We start from the raw sequence: 16,086 nt of genomic DNA, 5'->3' as shown, positions 1-16,086 counted from the left end.
CAGAATGTGATATATGTTGAACGCCAGACTGTATGCTCACTGCATTTTACTGTACTCTAGGTGGGTGCTGAAGCTGGGTGGTTTAGGGTTGTTCTGCAATCAAAATAATATTCAACCTCTGAATGCCAACGACACTGTTTAAAGGAGAGATATCATTGTTGAGAGGCTGACAGACTGCTGTATGGTTGTCAGTTACTGTTAGAATATAATAAAAATAAAAATTCTAGACCAACCATCAAAACTTGGATAAACTGAACATTCTCAGGTCCTGTGTACACCAGCCATGTGTGCCTGCTGTCAATGACAATAGAGTTCAACTCCTCCCAGGAGATAGTGTTTGTGCTGCATGGACTGAACGTGACACAGACAAACAAACACATCTACTTCTCATTTACTCTCATCCTATACATCTTCACCATTTTTGTGAATCTGATACTGATCGTTACCATTTTTCTGGAGAAAATGTTGCATGACCCTATGTATTTATTTCTCTGTAATCTGTGTATTAATGGTATCTATGGCGCTTCAGCTTTCTACCCAAAGATACTTTATGACCTTTTATTTGACTCTCATGTGATAACATACCCTGGGTGCATGACCCAGATATTGGTAATCTACTCCTATGCTTTCTGTGAATTCACCAGCTTGACAGTGATGGCATATGACAGGTATGTTGCCATCTGTAAGCCGTTACAATACCACTCTATCATGACTACTCGAAAAGTGTGGACACTGCTTCTTCTTACGTGGATTTTCTCATGGCTAGAAAGTGGCTTCGGGATGGGAATAACAGCTAAATTACCCCTCTGTGGCCTCGACATCGATAAACTCTACTGCTCAAACTGGGCGGTCGTGAAGCTCTCATGTGCTGACACCACTCTGAACAACCTTTACGGCTTCATTGCCACTTTTTCTCACATCTCTCAAATGATACTCATCCTGATTTCCTATGTGAACATCATCAAAGCCTCTTTGCGTTCCCGGGCGGAGAGGAAGAAGTTCATGCAGACCTGTCTGCCTCATCTGATCACCCTGACTAACTTCACCATATCCCTCACCTTCGATGTGATGTACGCTCGCTACGGCAGCAACACCAGCCTGCTGGCCCTGAGGAATATCATGGCGGTGGAGTTCCTAGTTGTGCCTCCTCTGGTGAACCCTATCATATACGGGATGAAACTCACTCGGATTCGGAATAGAGTTGGACAGATGTTTAAACGTAAAGTTGCTGCCTTGACCTAATTTATTGTGGTGATGTACTGTAGTGTGTATCAACATATCTTTCTTGTTGATCTATTTTACATAAAGCTTGACCATTTACATATGTTCTTTTTAATGGAAATTAGGAAGGAAAATGTGCAACTCGTTCACAATTAAACACGTGGTACTTTATTTATTGAAATATTAAAATCATGATATTTGATCCATCAATGGCCTTCGTCAGAAATTTTTTTCAAGGACATGATGTGCAATAACCTTGGCCCACTTATTTGTTGTTTTAATGACTGAGATAGAGCGTTGGCTTCATGGAGTCATCTTCTTACCCTGACCAATTAAGTGAAATTAGCTGTGTATATGTCACAGGTGAGACAAATGCCCATTGATTACATTGCACGTTTTAGCCCATGTACTCCTAATCTAGTGCTTGCTAATTGATTAATTGAGAACTGTGATTAGCTCCCTGTTGTTCCATGCGAGAGGATTTTCTCCGCCCAAAATCTGTACATGAAAAATAATCCCACAAAGTGAGGAATTTTTGTATGTACACTACCGTTCAAAACTTTGGGGTCACTTAGACATTTCCTTGTTTTTGAAAGAAAAGCAAATTTTTGGTCCATTAAAATAACATCAAATTGATCAGAAATACAGTGTAGACATTGTTAATGTTGTAAATGACGATTGTAGCCTCACAAGTCCTCAACTGACAGCTTCATTAAATAGTACCCACAAAACACCAGTCTCAACGTCAACAGTGAAGAAGCGACTTCGGGATGCTGGCCTTCTATGCAAAATTGCAAAGAAAAAGCCATATCTCAAACTGGCCAATAAAAAGAAAATATTAAGTTGGGCAAAAGAACACAGACACTGGACATAGGAACTGAGACCCAGGGGAAGGTTCAGGTGAGAGGGAAACTACGTTGTTGAAGCAGACATTTTAGTTTGAAGCTGTGGCAGAGCTAAGAGCTAAGCCTAGGTTTTGCTAAGAGAAGTATTGCTTGGATGAAATTATGATTTAAGTTGAGGTTGATGCCAAGATGCTTTCCCTCCACCTGCACTGAAACCTGTTTTTGTTTGATTGTGTTCACTGTTTTGTGTTATCTTCCCTCTATTGTGTTTGCTAAGCAAAGGCTAATTTAGTTTATGGAAGCTAAAATTGGGAGAGAAATAAATTCACTTGTGAACCTTGCTCTTGACCGCTAGGCTACCTACCACCTCATCACCAATGGACTGGGCAGGCTACACTCTCTAACATTTTAGCAGGAGTTTGTTTTCCATGTATTGTACACCATGTACAACAAATAAATAGTTCAGTGAAACCAATCCAAAGCCTCTGACAAAGGGACGGTTGCCTGGACCAAGATTAAGTCTACTCCTAGACTAAAACACACTGTCAATGGAGATTCTCCATTGAGAATATATTTTATTCTAGGACCAGTCTTAATCTGGGTCCTGTATTCCAGCCCTTAGTCGTGTTCCCAACTGCTGTTGGGAGCCAGGTCCTGGGGGCATGGAGCAGTTTGGCATTGCTGGAACTTAGGGTGCGTGGAGGTTCATAGGGGAGAGTAGGTCTGACAGGTAGGCTGGTTCGATGCCGTTAAGAGCCTAGTAAATTAGGAGAATTTTTAACTAATTTATTTGAGAGACAGGTAGCCAATGGAGATCAGCAAGTGAATAAAAGGTTTGACATGTCTGATTTTCACAAACCTCACCCCCATTCATTATTACACTGAAATAAGTACACAAAACAAAAATATAAAAAGGCAACATGTGAAGTGTTGGACCCATGTTTCATTAGCTGAAATAAAAGATCCCAGAAAATGTCCATACACACAAAAAGCTTATTTCTCTCATTTTGTGAACAAATGTGTCTACATCCCTGTTAGTGAGCATTTCTCCTTTTCCAAGATAACCAATCCATCTGACAGGTGTAGCAAGAAGCTGATTAAAAAGCATGATCATTACACAGGTGCACCTTGGCCACTCTAAAATGTGCAGTTTTGTCACACAATGCAGTGCCACAGGACAATAAATGGCCAATCTAAAATGTGCAGTTTTGTCACACAATGCAGTGCCACAGATGTCTCATGTTTTGAGGGAGCGTGCAATTGGCATGCTGACTGCCGGAATATCCACCAGAACTGTTGCCAGAGAATATAATGTTAATTTCTCTACCCAAAGTAGTTGTTTTAGAGAGTTTGGTAGTACGTCCAACCGGCCTCACAACCGTAGACCACGTGTAACCACGCCATTCCAGGACCTCCACATCTGGCTACAGGATTGTCTGAGGGGGAAGAGGGGGGATTCAAATAAGATTCAAATAATCAAAGCTTGATGATTAATTAGTTCATTATTTGAATCAACTGTGTCAACCCTTGTGGTCCACAGGACCACGTTTGGGAAACATTGCTTTAAGGGTTTGAGCGAGACGTTATCCCACTGACATTGAGAACATTTTAGGAACTTTAAAACATGACGTTAACCTCGGGACGATAAGAGGACGTTCAGTACAGATCCCGGTTCGGCCACTGATTATTTGCTCTTGCGCTCTCAGTAGTGATGTGCCTAGACACGTCATTTCTTTTTTTTTTAATGGTTCCACCCATTGCAGGTCAAAATGTGGTTCGTTCATTCCACAATCCCGCTCTAACACAGTTGAATGGCAGGGAAAGGGGATACCAAGTCAGTTGCACAACTTTATACCTTACCGGCTCGAATCAGCGACCTTTCGGTTACCCAGCTTCTGAAGACATAGGCAATGGCTGGCTGAGCTACCTAGATTTTTTTTACCCAGAGACCAACAAAGAAAAATCCTGATTGGATATTTTCTCTTCAGTATTTACCCTGTTATTTCCAAGCTGAACAAAACAAACTGAAGAGATACTATCGAAAAAATGAAATAAATAGAAAATAAAACAAAATCTAAAAAGTAATCAGGGAAGCCCCCGGGATAAACTGGGAACTAAAACCTCCAGGTGACAATGACACAATGTCCTGCCCACTTTAGGCGACCACGTTCCGGGAACGTCCTAATGACACATTTTTGCCAGCAGAATATAATTGTTCAGCCCAATTCTGAAAACTGTAGAAAACCAGAACTTTCATAGAAAAGAGCCTAGAGGAACATCATACTTAATTGGCGAATTATAAAGATCAGATACCTAATATGACAAAAAACATTCTCAGTGACAATACATTACAAACTTCATGCTTTTTAAAAATTATCTTTGGGCCACGTATTTGTATAGTCAATTATAACAACGTAAAAAACACATAATTCAATATTACAAAAATAAACAATCATGTTATGTTTCAGGGTTAAGGCCTCGTACCTTTTTACCAGCCTGCCTGATTTTAACAATCCTAATGCCATACATAATAGGATTGAAAAGTGGTGGACATATCAGAAAATTAACAAATAAAATAGTGTGAAGTATAGGTGGAAGATCTGCAGTTTCATATCTGCTTTGTAGAATCACAAATAACCAGCCAAAGAAGAAGTTCAGCAAAGAGGTTCTATGTGGTGTACAGGTGTTAACTTCTCTAGGATAGGGGGCAGCATTTTCACTTAAATAGCGTGCCCAATTTCAACTTCCTTCTACTCATCACCAGAATATAAGATATGCATATTATTAGTAGATTTGGATAGAAAACACTCTGAAGTTTCTAAAACTGTTTGAATCATGTCTGCGAATATAACAGAACTTATGTAGCAGGCAAAACCCAGAGGACTAACCATTCAGATTTTTTTTTTTAGTTCAATGACTTTTCATTGGGATACTAGATTTCTAAGGGACTTGTTTGCAGTTCCTACCGCTTCCACTGGATGTCACCAGTCTTTGGAAATTGGTTGAGGTTATTCCTTTGTGCAATGAAGAAGTATGGCCATCTTGAATCAGTGTAACGTTATGTGTACTGTTTGAGAGTTGCGCAAGACTAGAAAAGAAGCGTTAGTTTGTTGTCCTCCTGTATTGAAAACAGATAGACCCGTCTTCAATTTGATCGATTATTAACGTTTAAAAATACCTAAAGTTGTATTACAAAAGTAGTTTGAAATGTTTTGGCAAAGTTTACACGTAACTTTTGAGCTATTTTGTAGTGACGTTGCGCAAATTGGAAGCTGTTTTTTTCTGGATCAAACGCGCCAAATAAATGGACATTTTGGATATATATGGACGGAATTAATTGAACAAAAGGACCATTTGTGATGTTTATGGGACATATTGGAGTGCCAACAAAAGAAGCTCATCAAAGGTAAGGCATGATTTATATTTTATTTCTGCGTTTTGTGTTGCCCCTGCAGGGTTGAAATATGCTACACTCTCTTTGTTTACTGTTGTGCTATCATCAGATAATAGCATATTATGCTTTCGCCGAAAAGCCTTTTTGAAATCTGACATGTTGGCTGGATTCACAACGAGTGTAGCTGTAATTTCGTATCTTACATGTGTGATTTAATGAAAGTTTGATTTTTATATCATTTTATTTGAATTTGGCGCTCTGCATTTTCCCTGGCTTTTGGCCAAGTGGGACTCAAGAGTCCCACATATCCCAGAGAGGTTAAATGCTTTCTGTAAAAGACTTAACATATTTAGAGGAATAGCCAAAGAAAGCACAGTTGCAAGACCCCATATTATATTTTTGTGTAATATTTGAACAGGCAAGTAGTTTTCACAATACACTCTGTCTATAACATTACCACAAAATTGCAGTCGCAAACTCAGGGAGATAATGATGGCATTGATGAAAAAGAATACACCAAGGACAGGCCATTTCGGTTGTCGATGTGTTCAGATAGTCCCTGGTTAAAGCCCAGGTTGGGGCAAGGTGAGGGACGGAAGCAACACTGTTACACATGGCCACAGTGACATTCCTAAATAAAAATAGTAGTTTGGAAGGATAGTAAAGCACATCAGAAGAATACACATCCTTAATGTTATGAACAGGCTGTGTTAGTGGTCTATGATCCTGTTAAAACAATGTATGTGTGGGGACCCTCTAGTCTGGTACTCTACAATGTAGAATAAGTATGTAACATCCCCAATGGGCTGGGCAAGCAATGCTATCAGCTCTCTCATTATCTGTTAAGCAGGAGTTTGGGTGCCATGTATTGTGCACCATGTACAATAAAGAAAAAGTTAATTGAAACCAATCCAAAGCCTCTGACAAATGGACGGTTTCCCGGACCCAGATTAAGTATAGTCCTGCACTAAAATACACTTTCATGGAGAATCCGTCCCTTGTTCTTGTTCCCAACCACAGGCAGGTATCTGGGTACTGTTGAGGGGCTACCTTGTTAGCTTCAGTCTGAATGAGGGTTGCAACACAACAGTCTGAGGAGAGGTTATTGTTGGTAGCTCGGTCCAAGATCTGTTTGTGCTGTCATTCCAACTCCTTGTCATGTCTGGAAAGACAAGGAGTGGAATGTTAGCACAAACAGACCGGTACCCAGGCTACATACCTAGTTAGGGCACTGTAGTTTATCCTGACCATATGATCTAACCAGGGAAAACTAGAGAATAACTCAGGACCCCGAGTCCTAGCTATGGTCTAAAAACTAGACCCAGAGCCTTTCCTGCTCAGGTAAAAATGAGGACTGTTATTGACACTCTGGGCTTCCCAAGGCTTACAGAACACTTTCAGAGCCTATCAACCCAGAGGCGATGACAGAAGTGTGTCTCCCAAATGGCACTCTATTCCCTATATAGTGCACAACCTTTGACCAGAGACCTCTGATCAATATAGGGAATAGGGTACCATTTGGTATGTTTCGCACATCATTTTCATTGACAGAACTCCAAAAGTTTTTTACAGGATGGATAGAGTACATGACCAATGAGTTTTATAGATGCAATCCATCATCATTACCCTTGCTGTATTATTTTATTCTGTGGGTCAAACATATCTTACAGTAACCCTGGAAAAACAAGATCGGTATGTGGTTGTCCCACCTAGCTATCTTAAGGTGAATGCACTAACTGTAAGTCACTATGGACAAGAGCGTCTGCTAAAATGACATAAATGTACATTTAAAAATGGGTATCTGGTCCTCCGACTTCTCAATAAGAACAAAATACAGTATATACAGTATATTTGTCATTATGAATGAATTATCTGGATTTTGTGAGGACAGAATAAGCTATCCAAATTAGGCAACATGTTACTCTTATGTCCCAGGTAGTTTTCTTTCTGGTATGACTCAACATTTCTGAGGAATACCTAAGCTAGTCATCTGTCAGATAGCTGGCACACAGATATCATGTTACATTGAACAGTTGGCCCTCAGAAAACATGACATGCATCCAGATCTCAGACAGAATGTAGTTTGTTTTCATGCTACAGTATTTCCCTTAATTTCTCTCTCAAAATGTCAAACAATCCCCAAGCTTGTCTGTACTGTACAGGCCTATTTTCCATTAGGGATGGATGTAATGGTGACATGTGGGCTTACCTTTTCCACATTTACATCAGTTTATTCAGTGTTACATACTTAGTTTTTTCAGAAGCTGCTGTATCTATCAATTTCAGTAAGTTTTTTTCAAGTATAATAATCATAATAATGTATTACATTTTTGAAATGCTTTTCATTCTACAACAATAATCTCAAAGTGCATCAAATAAAAGATAAACAAAAATAATATACCCTACTGGTCAAAAGTTTTAGAACACCTACTCATTCAAGGGTTTTTCATTATTAAAAAGAAATTCTACATTGTAGAATAATAGTAGACATCAAAATTATGAAATAACACATATGAAATCATGTAGTAACCAAAGAAGTGTTAAACAAATCAAAATATATTTTATAATTTAGATTATTCAAATAACCACCCTTTGCCTTGATGACAGCTTTGCACACTCTTGGCATTCTCTCAACCAGCTTCACCTGGAATGCTTTTCCAACAGTCTTGAAGAAGTTCCCACATATGCTGAGCACTTGTTGGCTGCTTTTCCTTCACTCTGCGGGCCGACTCATCCCAAGCCATCTCAATTTGGTTGAGGTCGTTGGATTGTGGAGGCCAGGTCACCTGATGCAGCACTCCATCACTCTTCTTGGTAAAATAGCCCTTACACAGCCTGGAGGTGTGTTGGGTCATTGTCCTGTTGGAAAACAAATGATAGTACCACTAAGCCCAAACCAGTTTGGATGGCGTATCACTGCAGAATGCTGTGGTCACCATGCTGGTTAAGTATGTCTTTTATTCTAAATAAATCACAGACAGTGTCACCAGCAAAGCACCCGCACACCATAACACCTCCTCCTCCATGTTTTACAGTGGGAAATACACATGCGGAGATCATCCGTTCACCCACATCGTGTCTCACAAAGACAAAAATTCTAATTTGGACTCCAGACAAAAAGGACACATTTCCTCCGGTCTAATGTCCATTGCTCGTGTTTCTTGGCTCAAGCAAGTCTCTTCTTATTATTGGTGTCCTTTAGTTGTGGTTTCTTTGCAGCAATTTGACCATGAAGGCCTGATTCACGCACTCCTCTGAACAGTTGATGTTGAGATGTCTGTTACTTGAACGCTGTGAAGCATTTATTTGGGCTGCAATTTCTGAGGCTGGCAACTCTAATGAACTTATCCTCTGCAGCAGAGAAAGAGACGTCTCACAAGTCCTCAACTGGCAGCTTCAATAGCTTCTAGGCAGAGTTCCTCTGTCTGGTGTCTGTGTCCTTTTGCCTATCTTAATCTTTTATTTTTATTGGCCAGTCTGAGATATGGCTTTTTCTTTGCAAATCTGCGTAGAAGGCCAGCATCCCGAAGTTGCCTCTTCACTGTTGACGTTGAGACTCGTACTATTTAATGAAGCTGCCAGATGAGGACTTGTGAGGTGTCTGTTTCTCAAACTAGACACAAATGTTCTTGTCCTCTTGCTCAGTTGTGCACCGGGGCCTCCCACTCCTCATTCTATTCTGGTTAGAGCCAGTTTGCGCTGTTCTGTGAAGGGAGTAGTAGACAGCGTTGTACTAGATCTTCAGTTTCTTGGCAATTTCTCACATGGAATAGCCTTAATTTCTCAGAACAAGAATAGACTGACGAGTTTCAATTGAAAGTTCTTTGCTTCTGGCCATATTGAGCCTCTTATTGAACCCACAAATGCTGATGCTCCACATACACAACTAGTCTAAAGAAGGCCAGTGTTATTGCTTCTTTAATCAGGACAACAGTTTTCAGCTGTGCTAACATAATTTCAAAAGGGTTTTCTAATGATCAATTAGCCTTTTAAAATGCTAAACTTGGATTAGCTTACACAACGTCCATTGGAACATAGGAGTGATGGTTGCTGATAATGGGCCTCTGTACGCCTATGTAGATATTACCCCAAACCTTTGAACGGTACTGTGTGTATATATATATATATATATATATATATACACTCCTCAAAAAAATAAAGGGAACACTTAAACAACACAATGTAACTCCAAGTCAATCACACTTCTGTGAAATCAAACTGTCCACTTAGGAAGCAACACTGATTGACAATAAATTTCACATGCTGTTGTGCAAATGGAATAGACAAAAGGTGGAAATTATAGGCAATTAGCAAGACACCCCCAATAAAGGAATGGTTCTGCAGGTGGTGACCACAGACCACTTCTCAGTTCCTATGCTTCCTGGCTGATGTTTTGGTCACTTTTGAATGCTGGCGGTGCTTTCACTCTAGTGGTAGCATGAGACGGAGTCTACAACCGACACAAGTGGCTCAGGTAGTGCAGTTCATCCAGGACGGCACATCAATGCGAGCTGTGGCAAAAAGGTTTGCTGTGTCTGTCAGCGTAGTGTCCAGAGCATGGAGGCGCTACCAGGAGACAGGCCAGTACATCAGGAGACGTGGAGGAGGCCGTAGGAGGGCAACATCCCAGCAGCAGGACCGCTACCTCCGCCTTTGTGCAAGGAGGTGCACTGCCAGAGCCCTGCAAAATGACCTCCAGCAGGCCACAAATGTGCAAAAGAAACGTCCCTCGTTGTGTGTATCCAGGTCCTGGTGGCATGGAGCTGTTTGGCATGGCTTAAACTTAATCTGCGTGGAGGTTCCTAGTGTGAGAGTAGGCCTGACAGGCAGATGAGTCCGAATCAAGTTATTCAGAAAGTGAATAAAAAGTAAATTACAATATTTCACAAATTAGCAAATGTTTTAGATGTCTGATTTTCACCATCCTCACTCCCATTCATTATTGTCACTATAAGCAACAAGTCAACATCACAAAAATCTAACAATCAGGACAGAAAAGGTCACACTAATGTTTAGCGTACAGACTGTTGTGTCTCTGACTGATTAAATGAGATGACAGGCTATTTTCTCAAATTGATTACCTAACGTTTAATTCATTACGTGATTGAATTAAACCATGCAACAATTAACTCATTAATAACCTGGGGCACCACGGAGGAGTGTTTATAGAGCTTCTGTCTTCCGAATAAACTCTCTTAATTTCTTGCGAATATAGGGGGTGCTGTTTCGCATTAGCATAATTTGCACTACAGATTAAACGGCTTCCTACTCAATTCTTGCTCGTACAATATGCATATTATTATTATTATTGGATAGAAAACACTCTCTAGTTTCTATAGCCGTTGGAATTTTGTCTCTGAGTGAAACAGAACTCAATCTACAGCACTTTTCATGATAGGGAGTCAGATTTCAAACATTTTGGCCACTGATCTGGAGTCAGTTTAAAGGTCTGTGTAAATGCTATGAAGAAACAGACACTTCTTACGTCTTCCCCTGGATGTCAGTGCGTGATGACGCTTTGAATGGAGTCGATTGCGCAATCAGGGGCTGTATAAAACAGCAAATACCGGAAGTAGCTTCCCTTTGCTGCCTGCGCCTTGCGCGCGAAGGACATCGGACTCGCCTCCTTCCAAGCGTTAGTTTAGCCAGTAATATTTCTCCGGTCATGTTTTTACCCGTTATAGGTGTTAACAGCATCATAAGGTAGTTAATTTGAACCGTTGTATAGCAATTTATATCCTTTTAGTGCGATTTTGAGGCATTGCTTTGTTGTGCACTTTGAAGCGCTGGGCACGTTTCGGGGTCCCGGTCGTACGTTAGTGGGCATTTCGACGGACAAGTGGACATCTTTCGACCAAAAGAAGATTAGACCCAAGAAAGGATTCTTTGCCCAAGATTCTGATGGAAGAACAGCTCACAGTAAGAACAATTTATGATGATAAATCGTGTTTCTGTCGAAAAATGTTAAACGCTTACGCCGCCATTTTGTTTTGTATAGCTTCGCTTGGCGCAACCTGTATTGAAAAGTAAGGATAATTTAAAAAATGTAAATCAGCGATTGCATTAAGAACTAATTTGTCTTTCGATTCCTGTCAACCCTGTATTTTTTAGTCAAGTATATGATTAGCTATTGATTAAACTAGATCACTCAAAGATGGCGACCGACATTTCCAGGCTTGTTTTGCTACTATTTTCATTGTATAACCACGGTTTTTTATGGCTAAATATGCACATTTTCGAACAAACTCTATATGTATGTTGTAATATGATGTTACAGGAGTGTCATCTGAAGAATTCTGAGAAGGTTAGTGAAAAAATTAATATATTTTGGCGATGATACGATATCGCTCTCTTTGGCTAGAATCAGTGCTCGGGTAACGTTTGCATATGTGGTATGCTAATATAACGATTTATTGTGTTTTCGCCGTAAAACACTTAGAAAATCTGAAATGTTGTCTGAATTCACAAGATCTGTGTCTTTCCATTGCTATGTGCTGTGTATTTTTAAGAAATGTTTTATGATGAGTAAATTGGTAATACAAGTTGCTCTCTGTAGTAATTCTAGTCGCTTTGGTGAGATTTGTGATGGTGGCTGCAATGGCAAACTATGATTTATACCTGAAATATGCACATTTTTCTAACAAAACCTATCCTATACCATAAATATGTTATCAGACTGTCATCTGATGAGGTTTTTTCTTGGTTAGTGGCTATCAATATCTTAGTTTAGCCGAATTGGTGATAGCTACTGGTGGAGAGAAAAAATGGTGGACAAAGAAAAATGGTGTCTTTTGCTAACGTGTTTAGCTAATAGATTTACATATTGTGTCTTCCCTGTAAAACATTTTAAAAATCTGAAATGGTGGCTTTATTCACAAGATCTGTATCTTTCATTAGGTGTCTTGGACTTGTGATTTAATGATATTTAGATGCTACTATTTAATTGTGACGCTATGCTAGCGATGCTAATCAGTGTGGGGGGGGGGGTGGGGGGTGATCCCGGATCCGGGGTTGAGGCTCGTTAGAGGTTAAAGATCTGAAGATCTTTTATATCAATAGCAGTCAATTATTAATCGTCACCTTATTCAGTCTCATTCTGATTGTCGTAAAGTACTTGGTTATCTGCACAAACCCTGGCTAACAAGTTGAATCAGCAATACACAAATTGGCTTAATTATTTATTTACTAAATAATCACACACACGATTACTAATCATGTCATGAAAAGCCCCTAGTGGACTAACCCGATATGACGGCTGGTTACACAAAGGAAGGGGGTTGGGTTTGAATGATAGAGCGGGAAGACTGAGGGACAAAGGAATTGGGTCTCTATCGGACATTGAGAAGCTGTGCTACCGTAAACACACAATATTATGCATTCTAATAACCGCCCATTCGGAAAAGGAAAATTCAAGATATATATTTATTCTGAGATGCGCTTCGATAGATGGAAGACTGGTTTGCCCAGCAGAGATCGTCATTGTCCTTTGAAGAATCTTTCTGTTCGTCTTGTTGTAGAGCGGATATGCTGAAGTACTCTGTCGTTCTTAGGAGATTGTTTGTCCTTTCCTAGGTCAGGTACATTTACAGCTGCAGTTGATAACTCGACATCTTGGATGTATCACTTCTTATTTATTGAATAATAGTTAAACGTTCATACCAAGTTACCATAATCAGCTGTATTCTGGCTGGTCTAGTCGGAATTCACCATTCCAACATGGTGATCGTCATCTCCACATTGAAATTCGCTCTTCTAAACGTTAAGACAGCAGTCCTCACATTTCTGGAACTAAATGTTAATGATTGATACGGGGGCTTTTGTACTAGGGAGGAGAAGGGGCGTGTTTCATCCTTCAAACCAATGTCTGTGCTCCCGTGGGTGGGTTTACTGATTGAGCATAAGTTTATTTATGAAACAATTCTCTCATTTAGAAGCTAAAATCACATTTTATCTTCTCACAAATAGTTTCATGTTTAATCACGTAGGTTTTGCAATATTTTGATGTAAATCTGATAACTAGAATGTGTAGACTTTCAAAGATACAATTCTGTCATCCTATCATCAGTAACAATCTACCAAAACAATGACTGATCTGACATCATATTCTTTAAGTACCAACAGACTCTTCCATTACAGAAATATTCAACTTTCTGATGTTACCATCCTGTAGAGTATTTCTCTGTGGTAACAGGGTTTTCCAAAAGTCCATTCTGTAGAGTGGAGAGAGAGTCTAGGTATTTATGGGGGGGGTCATAAACCGGTGGGGGGGAGGAGAGAGAGACTGAATTCTAAACTAAGGCTGCCAAGTTTGATACAACTTCAATTAGAACTGACGTGTCAAGTGAGAGATGTCAAAGCCCTTTAACCCAACAATGGCAGGAGAGTCGCACTGTCTACTCCAACCAAATGGAGAGGCCTTATAAGCTGCCTCCCGCTGTTCAGAGGTAATTAAAATACAGTACCCTGTGTATGTAAAGAATGATAAGACACGAAAAGAGCAAAATTAAGCTCCTTATGGAAAATCAAGAGATACTTTTTGCTGACTATTATAGAAATGGGAACATCAGCAACCCCATCTTCCACACAGACCATCCCCTGGCATGGCACAGTGCTATATTAGTATTGTATTAATGAGGGTTGGAAACTCAGGATACTAGACAATGAGGACTCTGAGTCAGCTAATATACATTTCTATAAGTCTGGAACAGTATTGGTACAGGGCAACCCCAAACAGTTTCAGCTGGACTTTCACCTTATCAAATAATTAGCTCAGCAGGAGAAGCTCTCCCTTGAGAAAGATATCCCCACCCCGAGCGGGTCAGACCAGACCTCTTCATTATATAACAGACAAGCAACCCCAAGCGGAAAGTCAACCTCCCAGAACAGAGTACTACTCCCTCATTGAAATGAAGGATACATTTACCCAGCTGGAGGTAAGGCAGGTGGAGCTGGAACAGCAGGTGATTACACTCCAGTCAGTACAGACCCAGACAACAGTCCAGCACAACAACAACCTCAATAAAGAAATTGAATAAATTAACTGAGCAAACCAGAAACCTTTCAATATATACATTTAAACATGATTTTAAAACGATTTAAATATAATACATAGAAATGTTGTGGGACTATAGTAGATGAAGAATCAATATTTTTTAGATTGAGTATTTATTTGGTCATTATGTTAGTATATTATGTATGTTTGTAATAGTGTGTTATATGTAAAAATGTGTTCGTATTATAAATTGTATTTTAATGTTTAAAGACTCTTGGAAGATTAGTCCAAATGGGGACTAAAAGAGATCCAAATCAAATAACCATGTGGCGAAATCCTGCACGGAGCCTTCACCGTGCGCTGCCACTTTAAGAGCGCATGAGCAGTAAGGAAGGAGGAAATAAAGACAGCTCCGTCAGCTCTTTGGGGAGGTGCTCTTGGGTGGCGCGACAGTTTGATTGTGTGTGCTATGCTGCAGAAGTTTTGTTTGTTTTCAGCGTATGTAGTTATAAAGTATTTAACTCAATCATCGGTGTGATCGCTCTATGTCGTGGTTGTTTTCGTTTGGGACCGCGACGGTTATGGATCGCATGGATTAGTAGCAACATTGTTGCGAAGCTACAAACCAACAAACCGTCAGACAGTACACCGGCACGCCTGAAGACCACAGCTAAGATCTCTCTTGTTCCCTTTCTCTCTTTCTCTTCCCTCTATTGTTCCAGTGCTTTACCCTGCAACAGACTCTCTATTTTCTTAATGCACTTCCCATTGAAGTTCATTGGAGCTGGACTATTATTGCCCTGACAGAAGTATTTGGGTGGACATTTTAGTTAAAAGGGAGGTTGCTTAAAGTTGTGTATGGTTATTTGAACTGTATTTAGGTGGGGTGTACTAAGGACATGTGGCCGAGAAGATTGTGGACATTTTTAAGGCCGTTGTTGTGTCGATGAACACCCACCACATTCATACCCTCTGCACTCCTCCACTGGAAGAGAATACAGATTATTGCCAATCCTCTGTTGATGACTGGGTTCTGTCTTGTATGAAGTTGCTGTTGAATTGCTCTGCCATTATTATTATTATTATTGTATGAGGTATTCTTGTTGGGGTGAACCCTGTGCTGTGATGTGGGTTTTATAGGGTGTGTATTCTCTTTTCTCTCTGCTGGCTATCTGGTAAACAGGCTACACTCTAGGCAGTCTCTTCTGCTGATGTGTGTGGGTCTGGTAGTGGTACTCTCTCTGTTCTACTCTTTTCCTTTCGGCATGGTTGATACCTGCCTGGCGCCCGAACAAAATCTTTCTTTACCCCTCTCTAATAAATACCGCTACAGAATTGGCGCCCAAACAGGGACCTGAAGAGAAACACCCATGACACCATCCACACAAGGTTGAATCATGTCTTTTGTTGGAACCCCATACTGTGTCAATGTGGACACACCTGATGGTAATCATGTTCAAGATTCTTACATTGTGGAAGGACTCGATGAACTAAGAGAGTTGGATAGCACTGACTCTAATCCCCAGGTTTCCGGCTCGCCTATAACATCTCCGCCATTACCCTCCCCTCAAACCCTTCCTGTTACCTTGTCCAGAGAGACTGGGAGAGGTGTCTCTCTGATCACTGGACAACTG

General features: G+C 40.3%; 1 protein-coding gene across 1 annotated transcript; it reads left to right on the top strand.

Moving 5' to 3' along the window:
* Positions 1 to 300: 300 nt before the first annotated feature.
* On the top strand, positions 301 to 1,242 carry LOC120035322 (olfactory receptor 4S1-like). Its single transcript, XM_038982106.1, has one exon. The coding sequence runs from the start codon at positions 301 to 303 to the stop codon at positions 1,240 to 1,242; it is 942 nt and encodes a 313-aa protein (XP_038838034.1).
* The last annotated feature ends 14,844 nt before the right edge of the window (positions 1,243 to 16,086 follow it).

This window comes from Salvelinus namaycush, unplaced genomic scaffold (assembly GCF_016432855.1).
Source record: "Salvelinus namaycush isolate Seneca unplaced genomic scaffold, SaNama_1.0 Scaffold1026, whole genome shotgun sequence".
In the NCBI taxonomy this organism is placed as follows: Eukaryota; Metazoa; Chordata; class Actinopteri; order Salmoniformes; family Salmonidae; genus Salvelinus; species Salvelinus namaycush.
Note: the sequence above shows the minus strand (reverse complement) of the source record. Positions and strands in the feature narration are given on the sequence as shown.

Excerpts from the sequence above, each read along its gene's own strand:
- LOC120035322 (XM_038982106.1), top strand. The coding sequence starts at position 301 with ATGACAATAGAGTTCAACTCCTCCCAGGAGATAGTGTTTGTGCTGCAT.